This window comes from Trachemys scripta, chromosome 12 (assembly GCF_013100865.1).
Source record: "Trachemys scripta elegans isolate TJP31775 chromosome 12, CAS_Tse_1.0, whole genome shotgun sequence".
Lineage (NCBI taxonomy): Eukaryota > Metazoa > Chordata > Testudines > Emydidae > Trachemys > Trachemys scripta.
The window spans coordinates 29506232-29522050 of NC_048309.1; the positions used below are offsets into that span (position 1 = coordinate 29506232).

The window sequence follows — 15819 nt, forward strand, 5'->3', positions numbered from 1 at the left end:
GGCGCGCGCTCTGGGCGCTGAGAGAGGCGTGTCCAATCAAAGGTTGAGCAGAGGAAGAGCGCGTTTCCCTTCGCACGCGCAGCCGGCAGGTGCCGCGAGTCAGGTACTGGGGCTTGTCGCTTCCCGGGGGGGGGTAGTCCTTCCCCCGCTCACGAGAGTCCGCCTCAGGTGAGGGTCCTGAGCTGGACCTGCCCTGCGGGGGGGTGTCCCGCACTCTGTCCCCCCCCCCCCCCCCCGGCTTGCTCCCCGGGCCCCCCCATGCCGCGGGCCGGGCAGGTGGCCCCAGCACGCCCCGGGGGCAGGAAGGCGCCCGCGGGCCGGCAGGAGCGAAAGCGGGTCACACGGTCCCTTGGCCGTGGAGCTCCCCCGGGCCCCGCTCAGCGTCAGGCGTGGCTGTGTGGGCCCGGAGGCCGGACGGGCTGTGACCCGCTTAGGGCGGGAGAGCTGAGGAAGGCTGGCGCTGGCTCTGAGCTTTGTGGGTGAGGTGGGCTCCGGCTGTACGAAGGACTGGCCTGCTATCCATGCAGCTGCCCGGGGGGGCTTTTCCTTTGTTCCAGCAGGACTGGCGTATTTGGATTAATAGGTCATGTACTTAACTGGTATATTTGAAATGGCTTATTGTTTATCAACTACTTTATAAACAAAATGGCACACGTCCCAGGGTGTGGTATCCTTTGGCCAAGGAGAAGCACTTCATTGGGCTTTGTGTGCCTTGCTGAGAAGCACACACCTTAAATATGATGGCTGTTTCAAATTGCCCAGTTAAATGACTGACTCCTTTCTAAAGCAGGTGTCTATATAGCTATTGTAGCCTTGTGCAGTCCTTTTTCTAAGGGCTAGTCTACACTGGCAACGTTTAAAGCACTGTGGCTTGTGTAGTCATGGGAGAGCTCTCTCCCAGTGCTCTTAAAAAAACAAAAAAAAAACCATCTCCATGAGAGGCATTGCTACCAGCACGCCCCATCCTGGTGCACTGTCTACACTGGTGCTTTATAGTGCTGAAACTTGCTGCGCTCAGGGGGGTGTTTTTTCACACCCCTGAGTGAGAAAGTTGCATTGCTGTAAAGTGCCAGTATAGACAAGCCCTAACATGGCACTTCTCCCGGTGACATTGTGCCTTGAAAGGCTCCACTGACACTTCTGTTACGTGTATAGAGTGCTGTAATAAATGTGAGCAATGCTTTGTAAGGCACATAAAGAAGTCATGACCTGTGCCATGGGGAGTCTGTTTACGTGCAGAGATAGTACAACCTGAGCGATGATGATGCAAGTTTCCTACATACATGCTATGCTGCTGCCTCATCAGTAGGCCCCAACTCTGCCCTGGAGGGACAACTTCTGTGCACCATGTAGGACCGTATGAAGCGTAATTAGAAGTGGTGACATGCTCATTTGACATAGTTCCAGCACTAACAAATTTCAGTGCATTAACACTGCATGATATTTCCTTGCTTAACCATACTGCTGTGGTGCAAAAATGTGGTTCTTGGTGCATTTTCGTATCTCTCCCAGACTGTTCTGGCTGCTGAGAGCAAGCTACACTGATGCAGCTTGGCAGTCATGATAGAAATTACAAATTGGTGAGAGCCTGATACTTGTGTTACAGCTCTGTTCACAAGCAGGGTAAAAAGAGTATAGCCACGTGGCTAAGAACTTTATCCTAACCATGTTTTGGATGGTCACAAACATGGTACCAATCAATAGTGCAGATAGGAGAGTTGGGTCAGTCCTTGACCTCTCTGCTGCATCTGTTTTCTAAGGGTCATGAAAACATGAGTATCTGCTTTACTACTTCTCCCCACAAAAACAGTTTTTCTATATCTGGCAATACCTTTCCCTCTAAATATGCATCTGTTATGTTTAATAGGTGATATTAGAGCAATTAGTTGGGTCAAAAGCCCCAGGAATATAGTTACAGTGCGTGGTCTGAAGATCTGTTTGGCACTTTGGCAAATCTCCCAGGGAAGTTAGTGTGAGTATTGCCTGAGTAAAGAATGCTGACTAAGGCCCATATCATGCTAAGAGCCTGTTCAGCAACCCTGTGTATATCACCTCTGATATCCAGATCTGAATTCAGTACAGAAGGGAACTTGCTAAAGCTAGAAGAAAACTGCACTTCCATCTGGTCTAATTTAAAACAAAACAACCACCTTTGCACCCCACCACCATCACCTACTAAGCAAGAAAGATTAGGCCAGGTAAAGAGCATTGGATTCTGGTTCCTCCCCCTGTCTTGTGAGTGACTTCTTTTCTGTCTTTAGCATTTGAAATGACTGCCCACCTGGCCGTATGGGAAGATGTTTTGCACAATGAGCAGCTCATTCCGGAGGTAGCTGCAATCGCTGTGGATGCAGCATTGCTTGAAGGAGTTCTGATGAGGACCAAAGAGGAATCCAATTCATCCGATGTAAGCTCAGCTTATTTAACTACTCCATGTTCTCACATAGAGATAATGCATTCTTGGAAAAGGATCAAATGACTCAGCAAGATTTCTGCCCCGTAGGACAAGGTCTTGGGAAGGGAGATGGTTGCAGGTGATGTGGCTTGTTTGTTGAGTCATCATGAAATATGCAGTATTTTGCAATAACTGCACAGCTCCACAGGAGACTAAGCAGAGTTGAGACAATAGCAGAGTAAACTTCCACCATACTCCATAATACCAACTGTGGTCAGACTAAGATATTCTACTGGGAGATCTACCTGCATTATGAAAATCTGTTTTATTTGTCCATGAGAGAACATGAGGTTTGGATGTGGTGTCTGAGCACTGGATGTCAGTGCTGTGTGTTCACTCTCCCCAGGGGCAGTCCTGGTGTGATGGACGTGCTCCCAATAACTGAGCAGAGCTCATCTCTGGTGAATCTCAGGAAGTTTGTCAGTGGGAGGTTCTGCTTTTGAGGAACCTTTAGCTACCACCATAACTGAACAAGGAGAAGAGGATGATGTCACCTGAAATGGCCTGGACTTCGCAGGGATACCAGCTCTGCTTGGGAGGAAACTTCTCCGTTTGGTGAACCTCCTATAACTTGCCAGAGGGAAACTCTTGTGTTATAAGCAAGGTCTGTTGGACCAGGATGCTGCTGGTGGACCTGATCAGGTCCACCAGCAGCATGTGAGAGAGAGAGAGGGACTGTGTATTGGCTAAAAGCTGGCTTGTTGTCTGGCATCTCCATGGGCAGGCTGCAGGAAGACTGAAGAGATGACTGACAGTGATGCTATGGAGTATGTCTCTGCCATGTATCTTTGTGTTCTGATGCTGGCTCTGCTGTCCAATCAGTCTCTCTAAGATCAGCATCCGCCTAGGGCAGAGGTAGGCAAACTTTTTGGAACGAGGGTATAGAAATTGTATGGCAAGCCATGAATGCTCACAAAATTGGGGTTGGGGTTTGGCGTGCAGGCTCCGTGCGGCGCTTACCTCAAGTGGCTTCCAGAAGCAGCAACATGTCCCCCCTCCGCCTCCTATGCGGAGGTGCGGCTGGGTGGCTCTGCTGCGTGCTGCCCTGTCCTCAGGCACCTCCCTGCAGCTCCCTTTGGCTGTGGTTCCTGGCCAATGGGAGCGGCAGGGGCAGCGTGTGGAGCAGAGCCCCATGGCTGCCCCCACACATAGGAGCCAGAAGGGGGCCATGCTGTTGCTTCTGGGAGCCACGTGGAGCAGCCCCTCACCCTGTTCCTTGGCTAGAGCAGGGCAAGCCTCAGACTCTGCTCCCCAGCGGGAGCTTGAGGGCCAGATCCGGCCCGTGGGCTGTAATTTGCCCACCCCTGGCCTAGGGAATTCTAGGATTTGATGCTGAGGAGTGGGAAGGCAGTGTTGCAGAGCAGACATACACATTGTCTTCCGAGAAAGGCCTTGGCTTCTCTTGGCATGCACAAAAAGTTATGACAAACAAGGAGAATAACTTTTGTCCTGTATAAAATTGCTGTTTTCAAAGTGGCTTATGCCTGAGATGTGGTCCTAGTGAAGAGGTGTATGGAGTTTGGAATTTGCAGTGATGAGTTGAGTAGCTAACGTGAGTCAAAAATAATGATACCCTCAGGGATAAATTTCAGAACTGGATATACTATAAAATTCGTTAGTTCTCTAAACAGTGCTTGTGGTAAATCTGGAGACTACATTCTATCATTAAAGTGAAAACAAAGATTATACTCTTTTAAATGAAAAGTTCAACACAATTGTAACTATGGAGTTGCTACTGAGGTCTCCCAACCCAAATTCCATTATATTAAGTTTTGTAAAGTGAAACACTCAAAACTAGACATGCCGAAGTTTCGGCCATGCAGCCTGTGGCGTACTGAGGGAAAGTCTGTTCAAGGACAAATGAAGTAAGGATCTGGTCTAGAATATGTCAGTTTTAAATTGGGACTAACTTAATTTAAATTGGGACTGGCTGGGCCACACTTTCAGAGGGCTTCAGCCCAGTCTGTTAGGGAAAGGAAGTGTGAGGGAAATGGCTGACTTTTCCATTGTTGGACCCTTATCTGCAGGTGGTGAATTATGCTCCCTTTACATTGCTTCCATCTGTAGTACCAAGCACCATCTTTGAACAAGCCTATGCTGTTCAACAAGATTTTAACCTACTTGTGGATACTATTAGCCAGAACGCGGAATTCCTGGAACGCACTCTTGCTAGGTATTTATTGTACTGTATGTGTTAACTAAACAAATATTTTAAATGTAAAGCTTCTATCGCTCTTACTCTTAGTCCATTTTTGCTTTTACTTCTTGAGTTGATGCCCTAAGTCATCTCTCCTGATAGTTTATGGATGTTCTTCAGGTTACAGACAGAGGGTATAAATACACAACTTCTGCTACAGATTACTATCTCTGTCTGCCAGACTGATTACAGAACTAATCTCTCCTTTTCCCCACCACATTAGTTTTCATAAAATGGTTCCCAGTAATCCATAAGTAGTTAGGTGCATTAGACTCTACATTCTTATTTAAAATTAGTATTTTTTAGCTGTTTTCATTAAGGTTTTGGAGTCTCTTTGGGTCCTGCAAAAAATGACAGATCTATATGGGAAAATGGGGTATGGAAAGGGCTTCTCTTGCCTCACTATGTTCCCCACTTCAGATGATCTTACAGACTTTATCCTCCCACCTGGGAGTCTGCTTGGGACTTAAATTCAGTGTTAACCACTGGGATCTCAGTGAGCCCTGGGATCTCATTGTCTGTACCACTATTTGCTGAAGGTTTTGTTTCTGGCAGCCATTGGCATGGCCAGGAGGGTCTGAGAGCTGCAGGTTCTGATTTCCAGCTCACTTAATAAAATATTCCACAAAGACAAGATATTTGGATCTTGCCCCAAATTTTGGACCAGAATTCTGTCAGACTTTCAGCTCCATCTGTCGCTATCCCTGCCTGTCCAGTAATCCTGCGGGGGAGCTGAGGGTGCACCTTGTATGTTCAAAGAGGTGTTGTACTATGATGACATGACTAATCTGTTATGGCCCTTGTGGGGGGAGGAAAGGAACTAAAGGTTGAGCCATCTAACCTGCAGGGCTGTCTAAATGGACGTTTGCTGGAGAAGACGTACACACACCAACCTAGTCGCTGATACCTGTGGCTATGTGGCCAGGCACAGGATTCCTGTGGCTCTTGGCCAAGGGAACTGGGGGTAGTGTGTTATGTAAACAACTTATTGCTAGTAAATAATCCTGTTGTTTGGAGTAGAACATACATGTAGTTTGTGCTAGGGCCCTTTCTAGAAGGGTTATACAGAGTGAGTACAGTGATGTGCAGCATGGCCAGCCAGTAAACTACTAAAAGGTGAATTTGGTGATGGGCCCCCATAATTTGCGCTGTGAATTATTATACCAGACCCCAATGGGAGTGGGGAGTCTTTTGGTCTTTATCTTTGCTTCTTTTCTCTATCTTCTGTTTGTCTTCTCTCTCTTCCTTCACAGAGATTCACACCGGCAGTTGCAGAGGGAGAGTGTGGGAGGGAGAGCCTCTGCAGCATGGGGCCTGGGTCACTTGCAGGTTTAAAGTAGTGTAAATGGTGGATTCTCTGTAACTAGAAGTCTTTAAACCATGATCTGAGGACTTCAGTAACTCAGCCAGAGGTTAGGGGTCTGTTACCGGAGTCGGTGCATGAGGTTCTGTGGCCTCTGATGTGCAGGAGATTCGACTAGATGATCACGATGGTCCCTTCTGACCTTTAACTGTATGAATCTCTGAACCTTCTTCACAGAGAAGCTTTTTACTAGGGTCCCTACTGCTGTGTGTGTGTGTGTGTGTGTGTGTGGAGAAGGGTTATCTGACTACTTGAAACTCTTGCCATATGCACAAGGGTACATTGTAAATGCCCTAGGTGAGGCTTTAGCTTGTGCAGCTCTTACTAATGCTCAAGAGCATGGTCTGACCACAGCCCTGTGCATTGTGCTGGGGAGTATATCCTGTAGCTTCCACCGTGTAATAGATACTAGATTACCTCAGATAAGGGCTTTATTTATATATCTCCCTTATAACCAGGTAAATTGATTGGTATACTCTTTCTTTTTCTCTAGCACCATCAAAGTGGATGACTTCACAGCTCATCTCTTTAAAATCTACAAGCAAGTTCTGAAAGAAGGGTTGGCTCAGGTATTCCACAGGAAGTCTTTTCCCCCTTACCCCTCTCCCCCCCATTAGCTGCCACCCTCCTTTCTTTCATAATGGAAGTTTGGGTTTTTTTGGTCATTTGAAAAATCTCTCCCACCGGTTGGTTTTGAATTGTTCAGTCAGGAGGAGGATGTATAGGGTTACTCTCTAGATTATGGTATCTTGGCCAGTAACACACCATAAGAGTAACTTGTCCCATTTTATGAGACCATTCAACAATCATGCCTCTAGTATTCTTGGTGGGTATTGCTGGAAACATCTAACCTTGTGTGAAAGTGGACCATGATTATACACACTTATAATGCTGTCTTCTGAAAGTCTCTAAAAGTAATTTGGTGCGTTCCAGTTCAGTGTAGCTGTGTCAGAAGTAGCACTTAAGGGCTTTCCTGTGCTGTTAAGTTTCTTTTGTACCATATATCGGGGGTAGCCGTGTTAGTCTGTATCCACAAAAACAACAAGGAGTCCGGTGGCACCTGAAAGATTAACAGATTTAGTTGGGCATAAGCTTTTGTGGGTAAAAAACCCACTTCTTCAGATGCATGGAGTGAAAATTACAGATGCAGGCATTATTATACTGACCCATGAAGAGAAGGGAGTTACCTCACAAGTGGAGAACCAGTGTTGACAGGGCCAATTCAATCAGGGTGAATGTAGTCCACTCACAATAACTGATGAGGAGGCATCAATTCCAGGAGAGGGAAAGTTGCTTTTGTAGTGAGCCAGCCACTCCCAGTCCCTTTGGATCCAACCAGGGGTGGGCTTTGGATCTTTGTTGGGTTTGTCCTGTAGTAGGTGACTTCTGGGTAGAATGTTGTGTTGAGAATTGCCTGGCAGCCTTCTGTTCATAATCCAACCTGTTCATTATAATCAAAGGGACTGACAAAGGAGGTGCTGTAGTCGGATTATGAACAGCAGGCTGCCAGGTAACTCTTCAACACCACATTCTACAGGCCACTATCCTCCGATCCCACTGAGGAGTACCAAAAGAAACTACACCATCTGCTCAAGAAACTCCCTGCAATAGCACAGGAACAAATCTACACGGACAAACACACCGACACCCCCGACCAGGGGTATTCTATCTGCTACCCAAGATCCATAAACCTGGAAACCCTGGATGCCCCATCATCTCAGGCACTGGCACTCTTATAGCAGGATTATCTGGCTATTTGGACTGTCTCCTCAGACTCTATGTTACCAGCACTCCTAGCTATCTTCGAGACACCACCGACTTCCTGAGGAAACTACAATGCATTGGTGATCTTCCTGAAAACACCATCCTGGCCACCATGGATGTAGAAGCTCTTTACTCCAATATTTCACATGAGGATGGACTACAAGCTGTCAAGAATAGTATCCCTGATGAGGCCACAGCACACCTGGTGGCTGAGCTTTGTGACTTTGTCCTCACGCAAAACCATTTCAGATTTGGGGACAACTTATACCTTCAAGTTAGAGGCACTGCTATGGGTACTCGCGTGGCCCCACAGTATGCCAACATATTTATGGCTGACTTAGAACAATGCTTCCTCAGCTCTCGTCCCCTAGTGCCCCTCCTCTACTTGCGCTACATTGATGACATCTTCATCATATGGACCCATGGGAAGGAGGCCCCTGAAGAATTCCACCTAGATTTCAACAATTTCCACCCCACCATCAACCTCAGCCTAGACCAGTCCACACAAGAGATCCACTTCCTGGGCACTACAGTGGAAATAAGTGATGGTCACATAAACACCACCCTATACCGAAAACCTACTGACCGCTATACTTCCCTACATGCTTCCATTCAGGACACATCACATGATCCATTGTCTATAGCCAAGCCCTAAGATACAACCGAATTTACAGACCGAGACAAACACCTACAAGATCTTTATCAAGCATTCTTAAAACTACAATACCCACCTGGGGAAATGACTAAACAGATTGACCGAGCGAGACGGGTACCTTGGGAGGCAGGCCAGTCCTTGCTTACGGACAGCCCCCTGAAGCAAATACTCATCAGTAACTACACACCACACCACGCCACAGAAACACTAACCCAGAAACCAATCCCTGTAACAAACTGTGTTGCCTACTCTGTCCCCGTATCTACTCTAGTGACACCATCCGAGGACCCAACCACATCAGCCACACCATCAGGGACTCATTTACCTGCACATCTACTAATGTGATATATGCCATCATGTGCCAGCAATGCCCCTCTGCCATGTAGATTGGCCAAACCAAACAGTCTCTACGTAAAAGAATAAATGGACACAAATCGGACATCAGGAATGGTAACATACAAAAGCCAGTAGGAGAACATTTCAGTCTTCCTGGACATTCTATAACAGATTTAAAAGTAGCAATACTTGAACAAAAAAACTTCAGAAACAGACTTCAAAGAGAAACTGCAGAACTAAAATTCATTTGCAAATTTAACACCATTAATTTGGGCTTGAATAGGGACTGGGAGTGGCTGGTTCACTACAAAAGCAACTTTCCCTCTCCTGGATTTGACACCTCATCATCAATTATTGGGAGTGGACTACATCCACCCTGATTAAATTGGCCCTGTCAACACTGGTTCTCCACTGGTGAAGTAACTCCCTTCTCTTCATGTGTCAGTATAATAATGCCTGCATCTGTAATTTTCACTCCATGCATCTGAAAAAGTGGGTTTTTTACCCATGAAAGCTTATGCCCAAATAAATCTGTTAGTCTTTAAGGTGCCACCGGACTCCTTGTTGTTTTTGTACCACAGTTATATCGGTTACCTTTTCTTGCCATAAGATGTATATTAAAGAGGGAAACGATAAGGGCTTCAGATGATGTCTGTCCAAATAAATGCAGGAAATAAGTTAAGGACCCAACCTACAGTCTTGTCTCTGCCAAAATTCTACTTGACACCAGTGGTTATTTTATCAAAGTGAAGATTGCTGGTTCCAGCCCTAAAAAAGGAGGGTTTTTTTAAGTGAATTTGTCAAAGTGGCATGTGGTAAGTGAAGGGCCTCACTATGCTGGTCAGAAGTGTGGAGGAATGGCAGTGTGCTATATTTTGCATTTTATTTTCCCTCTCGTTCAGTCAGTATTCTTAGGAATAAATCGCTCCGATTATATGATTGACCATGGCACAGGTGGCACTCCGGCACTGAAGCAAATCGAAATAAACACCATTGCTGCCAGCTTCGGAGGCCTTACTTCGAGAACCACCGCTGTGCATCGGTAAGGGAACCCCTTTCAAACAGACCAAGATACTTCATTGCTTAGCCAGTGAGGAGGTTTCAGCAAACCATCAGTCTGCATGCTGTGTGTGTCTTATACTGTATACATCCTGTTTTAACCTCTTAATATCCACAAACTCTCTGAACTTTTGTTTTACAAATCCTAGGTCAGCTGGGATTATCATCTGATTTTGTTATTTCTCTTATGTCACAGGCACATACTGAATGTTTTGGGGAAGTCCAAGGAAGCTTTGAAGTTACTGGACAATAATCCATGCAAAGGGATTGCCTTGGGCATTGCGAAAGCTTGGGAACTCTATGGCTCAGCCAGGTAAGGGAGGAGTAGCCTGTGGGAAGATGTCAGGATGAGTACATGTTTATTTCTCGAACGGCACCTTTTATAAGGGGTCTATTTAATGCATACAACACTTCTTTTAACTCTGTAGTGCTCTCATTCCCCTACCATCCCAGGGAAGGAGGATCTCTGTTCTTCAGAGCACAAAGTTACTGGGTTGGCCATACACTGTTTTTCTTTAAAATTAGAGAGTATCCAGCTGCCCACAGGTGCTCCCTAAAAGGCGTGGAAGACTTGTCCTGGTAGAAGACTGTTTGTAGCCATTCTTGAATCCTCCTATTTCTTCCCCTTGTGCTCCTGCCCAGAGCTGCTTTCTAGTAAGAACACGGCACTTGGCACTGCCCTTTAGAAATGGACTAGGAACTAGCAAAGAACATCAGTTGGAAAGCCTTGCAAGCAACACACACCACCAAAGTGAATTTAAAAGATGAAATCTTTAGCTAGAGGTCCATAGTTCTGTGTGGGGTGTGTTTCAGGCTGTAATGCAGTTCTTGGGGTGTATGTTTCAGGGCTGTGGTGGTGGTCCTGGTTGCAGACCCCCAAAGGAATATTTTTGACCAACGCTGCATAGAAAATGAGCTGTGGACCAGGTAACTGTTTAACGTTTTAGGATGAAATAATTTGTTTAATCCCATTTTACAGGGACCCCGATCACATAACTCATTTTTTAAAAAAATAAAATAACAACAAAAAACTTTCATGTCCTCCTAGTATTATCTAAGATTATTAAAACTGAGCATTTAAAAATCCAATGTGCTTTTAACCACTTGTGTTAGGGTTACTTGGCATTTCAGTTTGGGCAGTAGACATGCTCTTAGACTGGTGGTGGTCTTTGGATCCGGCCTGTGGGATTTCCACCCCCATGGCACCGTGGGGTCCATGCTGCTCCTGTAGCAGCCGGCACCATGTCCCGGTGCCCCCTGGGGAAGGGGGGGCAGAGGGCTCCACGCACTGCCCTTGCCTGTGGGTACCTCCCCCGAAGCTCCCATTTGCTGGGAACGGGGAACCGTGGCCAATGGGAGCTTTGGGGGAGGTACCCACAGGTGAGGGCAATGCATGGAGCCCCCTGCCCCTCCGTCCCCCAGGGGCCACAGGGATGTGGTGCCGGCCGCTTCTCGGAGCGGCATGGGGCCAGGGCAGGCAGGCAGGTAGCCTGTTCTGGCCTCGGTGCACGCCGCTGCCACCCCAGAGCCACTCCATGTAAGCGGTGACGGGCTGGAACCTGCACCCTGAACCTCTCCTGCACCCCGTACCCCAACCCCTTGCTGCACTTGCACTCCAACCCCCTGCCCTGAGCCCCCTCATACACCCCGCAGCCCTCCTCTGCACCAACCCCTTACCTTGAGCCCCTTCCTGCACACTGCACCCCCTGCCCCAGCCCTACATTCACAGCCCTGCATGCAATTTTCCCACCCAGATGTGGCCCTCGGGCCAAAAGGTTTGCCCACTCCTGTCTTAGACTATGAGCAAAGAGTAAACCTGCCACTTTCTATTGGTCCTCCTGTATTAGAGTAATGCTGTTGTATTTGGGGGTCACAACAGTGCAGGGGAATATTTCTGTTCATAATAGGCTTGGTTGTACACTGCCTCCCTTCCCCTTATACCCTCAACCCCCCCCCCTTCCCCCTTCAAATCTAAATTATGCCTAAGACCATCACAATTCTCTATCCTTATAGTGACTTCTCAAAGGATCCTAGCCCAATTACATTGGTATGAAAACCTAGGGATGTTTCTTTCTGCTTTTTGATCTATTTCGTGCTATGTATATTAATAAGATGGTCAGGAGTGATGAGGACAATCTGGTTGATGGAAAGGGGACATGTGATTATGGGCCAGCCACATAAACCTTTTTTTATTTCATTACCTTGCTTCCTCACCAGTATTTAAGACCTCTAGGTGCTGAGGAAAATCTGTTAGAGTTAAATTACCTTGGAAAGAAGGAGAGAGAAGCCAGCAAGCCTTACCCTTTTCCTCTAGGGCTCTAAAGCCATTGGGGATGTAAATTCCACTCGAGATTTCACTTGCAGATATCTGTCTCTTTGCCAAGTTCGATGACTCTCACTCCTCTCTTAAAGGAATATCCGGGTGATCCGGAGACGGTTTGAAGATGTGTTTGAAAAGGCATCTTTAGATAATGACAGGAGACTGTACATGTAAGTACTTGCCAAGGCCCTGCCATAACATTCTGCTCTGTTCTCAAACTGGCGTTAAGCACAGATGTGACCCCAGATTGTCTCAGACCCACCTCTGCCATTCTTTTTACATCGCACTCAGTAAATGGCAACTTTCAATCCAAATTAGTGGCATATCCCTCTCTTTTGAGATTGAGTGAGTAGGTTTTACATTTTTATCCTCTTCAATAAGAAATCCAGAGCTTGCTATTCCTGGTTTCACTGGAACTGAAATAGTTTTAGAAATGTTTCTGGTTTTTTTGCATATATAAAATTAGTCCAATATCACATGGAGGCATAAATTCCCTCTTCTGAACAACAGCCTTGAGGACCCGGCAGGATGGCATGTTTCGTGTGTGTGTGTGTGTATGCATACATGCATACAGCGAAGCTGTTATGGAGCAGTGTTTCTCAAGCTTTTTGGTACCGGGAACTGGCTTACTGCCTTCTTAAAGTGTGTCAGGGAAATCTTGGGGACCGGCGCCAGTCTGCGGACCAGTTGTTGAGAAACACTGTTCTAGAGGGTGCCCCAAAGAGGACTCTTCTGCTGACCGGCAGTGAGACACATTTCTCATGGGAACATACATTTACCGGGAGAACTTTATTGCATAGTTATTTGTGCCACTATAGGAAGCACTGTTTCCTTTCTGTACTCAGTTTTTGTAACCTCCAACTTATTCTTTAGTTGGAGAAAGTCTCATTATTATTTCTGCTCTTCAGTCTCTTGGAGTCCTGGCACAGGTCAGACTGTTGAAACCATAGTGTGACGTTCACAAAATCCAAATACGGTGCTGCTTATTGTTTGTTTTGGGCAAGTCCTCAGTGTGTGTGACTCTGTCCAACCATAAAAGGGGCATGTCCTGTCCCAAAGTTTAGCTATGTGGCTACATTCATTTTTCTCCAGTTTCATGTGTGATGTTTCTATGGTTATGTTTTTTCCCCTGACTTTTTAATCAGAGGTATCATATCAAACAATGTGTACATTTCCTCCAGGAATTCCTCCTTTCTTACTGACTGAATCCCTTTAAATCATTCCTGGTAATAACTAGTTTCTCCAGCTGTTACTCACTGATCACGTACAGAGTTGGTGAAGCCAGAGCTTGGTCTTGTGGTAGCTGCTGAACTGGAGAGTGGATCTACTAAGATCACCTGCATCATCAAGATATCAAAGTTGTTGTTCATATCTGAGACTTAATGGCAAAGCTAGGGCAAACTGCTCTTCCAGTGATTTGTGAAGAACAACTCCCAGTATTTTAGGACAGTGGTTCTCAAATGGTGGTCTATGGAGTGTTAGCTAGTCCTCTGCAGAGAGCAGGCAGGTCACATAGTGCTGCCTCCTTCTTCCAGCTGGTGGTGTTGCATCCAGGTTCTTCATTGCAAAGAAAAATCTGGGTGTCCATAGAAACAAAGAGGACAGTCTTGATGCATCTACCTTGGACCACTTCTGTAGAGCAGCAGATGGAGCCAGAGCTATCAACCAGAGCCACTGGTGGGAGGGGATTGTCCTGGAGAGAAGAAAACCAGACAGTATAGCCAGGGGGAGTGGAGGGAGAGGAGGACAAGGCAGTTGGTGTGGCGTTTGGGTTTGACGCAAAGTTTGCGGGGTGAGGTTCTTTGGCCTGAACTATACAGGAGGTCAGTATAATGGTCACTTCTGTTTTAAAATATATGAATTTTCACTAGAGAAGGGAAGCAGCCAGCAGAGAAGTATGTGCCGGAGAGCTGAGAAAGGGAACTAGTAGCAGAAGAGCACTGGCAAGGGTGTGAGGCGATGTCAAGGAGACAGTGGATGAAATCTTGGCCCCATTGAAGTCAATGGGAGCTTGCCATTAATTTCAACAGAGCCAAGATTTCACCCAAAGTGTGATTAGCTTTTACTGTGATCAAGAGCAGACGACCGGTGGTATTAAATGCAGTTAAAAATGCATCAGAACTTTCCTACCGTCACTTCTCCATAGAAGCAATTTCTGTAGTTGCCACAGGGATGTTATGCAACAACAAATAGGAGGGGAGAGGGTCTGTGCACTGGGACAGGAGGTGCTTTTTAAAAAGCTGAATAGCTGTTGCTCTAGAAGGCGTTCATGTCTGATTGTATGTTCTGAATGCTCCATTTCTCAAATTGTTGATATTCTGATGCATAACCAGAGGCTTCTAGCTACTCTTCTGTGAAAAGCCTTGCATGTGTGCATAATCCATTGCTTGTCCCGCTAGCTAATCATTACCCACAGAGCTGTCTATACCTGTATTGTTCTTTGCAGATGTTAGCTTTCAGACATGGGGGGGAGAGCCATCCCTGTTACAGCCTGAGGACTAGAGGAGGATGGATTGATATGATGGTCTTTATTCTAGGGAAGGCCAAGAGGTTGCGGTGGTGTATTACAGAGAAGGTTACATGCCAGAGAACTATAACAAACAGGTGGGTACTGGCTGCTTTTATTTAAAAAGCAAACACCAAGTGCAGTTACCCTGAACGGGGTCATGCGTCCCTCAAGTCTGTAAATTAAATCCCTTAATTATCTGAGCTTCTTCAGTGCACCCCTGGCATTCAGATAGTGCTGGCTTGGAGAATATCTGGGACGTCTGAACAGATTTCTTCTTAAAAGAATTTTCTGCTGCACATTGTTGTCATGTTTTATAGAAGCAGTTCAGTGCTTTTACAAAGCTGAAGGGGATACTTTCAACTAGTAATGTATAGGGCTAACCCTCTGACTAGAGGTAATGTCTGACCTGGAGTATTGCATTAGGACCATGTTGGAAAAGTACATGGTCTGGAATGGATTTTTATCCTTGTTTAAGAGGCTTTAGGCAATAAGGTACTTTCAGACTAGCACCAGAGCGTAGAACTTAATCACCACCACCAGTGCTGAGCTGTCTGTCTGCGCCAATCCAGTGGAGAATATCCAGGCTGACCTACGGCTCATTTGCTAGTGCTGCTTTCAGCAGTAGCAAGGGACCCCCATGGATTCGGGTCTGCATGCCTTCTGTGTGCTCCCTTCCTCCCCGCTGGGGCTGCATGAGAATGTTTAACTATAGGAAGTGGAATACGTGTGGGGGATCAGGGAACCTAGATTCATTCAAGTGACTCTTGCTATATCTCCCTCTTAGAACTGGGAGGCACGGTTGTTGATTGAAAGGTCCAAAGCAGTTAAGTGTCCTGACATTGCTACCCAACTTGCTGGGACCAAAAAAGTTCAGCAGGAGTTGAGCCAGCCAGGAGTCGTGGAGAGATTACTGCCCAGCCAGGCTGAGGCGGTTGCTCGGATAAGAGCAACGTTTACTGGCCTCTATTCCCTGGATATGGTAAGTAGTCTCATTTGTGTGGTGCATAAATCAACACTTCTGTCTCCTACTTAGTTCACACCTGCATTGATTTGATTGTGTGACCTTTCAGTTAAAAACTACAGCACAGTAGGAGAGTAGTGGAAAACACATTTAACAAACCCTCTCTTAAACACAGTGCCAAATTTAAGACTTCAAGTCTT

At 46.3% G+C, this 15819-nt stretch overlaps 1 protein-coding gene across 1 annotated transcript in view; it reads left to right on the forward strand.

The window, feature by feature from the left end:
- Nucleotides 1–15819, forward strand: part of GSS (glutathione synthetase) — an 18911-nt gene continuing 3092 nt past the window's right edge. The window contains exons 1-10 of the mRNA XM_034787839.1: nucleotides 1–103; nucleotides 2262–2407; nucleotides 4483–4628; nucleotides 6509–6584; nucleotides 9673–9812; nucleotides 10026–10142; nucleotides 10676–10756; nucleotides 12242–12319; nucleotides 14687–14753; nucleotides 15443–15637. Coding sequence (XP_034643730.1) covers nucleotides 2270–2407; nucleotides 4483–4628; nucleotides 6509–6584; nucleotides 9673–9812; nucleotides 10026–10142; nucleotides 10676–10756; nucleotides 12242–12319; nucleotides 14687–14753; nucleotides 15443–15637 — 1038 coding nt within the window. The 5' untranslated portion in view covers nucleotides 1–103; nucleotides 2262–2269. The remainder of the gene's footprint in view (nucleotides 104–2261; nucleotides 2408–4482; nucleotides 4629–6508; nucleotides 6585–9672; nucleotides 9813–10025; nucleotides 10143–10675; nucleotides 10757–12241; nucleotides 12320–14686; nucleotides 14754–15442; nucleotides 15638–15819) is intronic.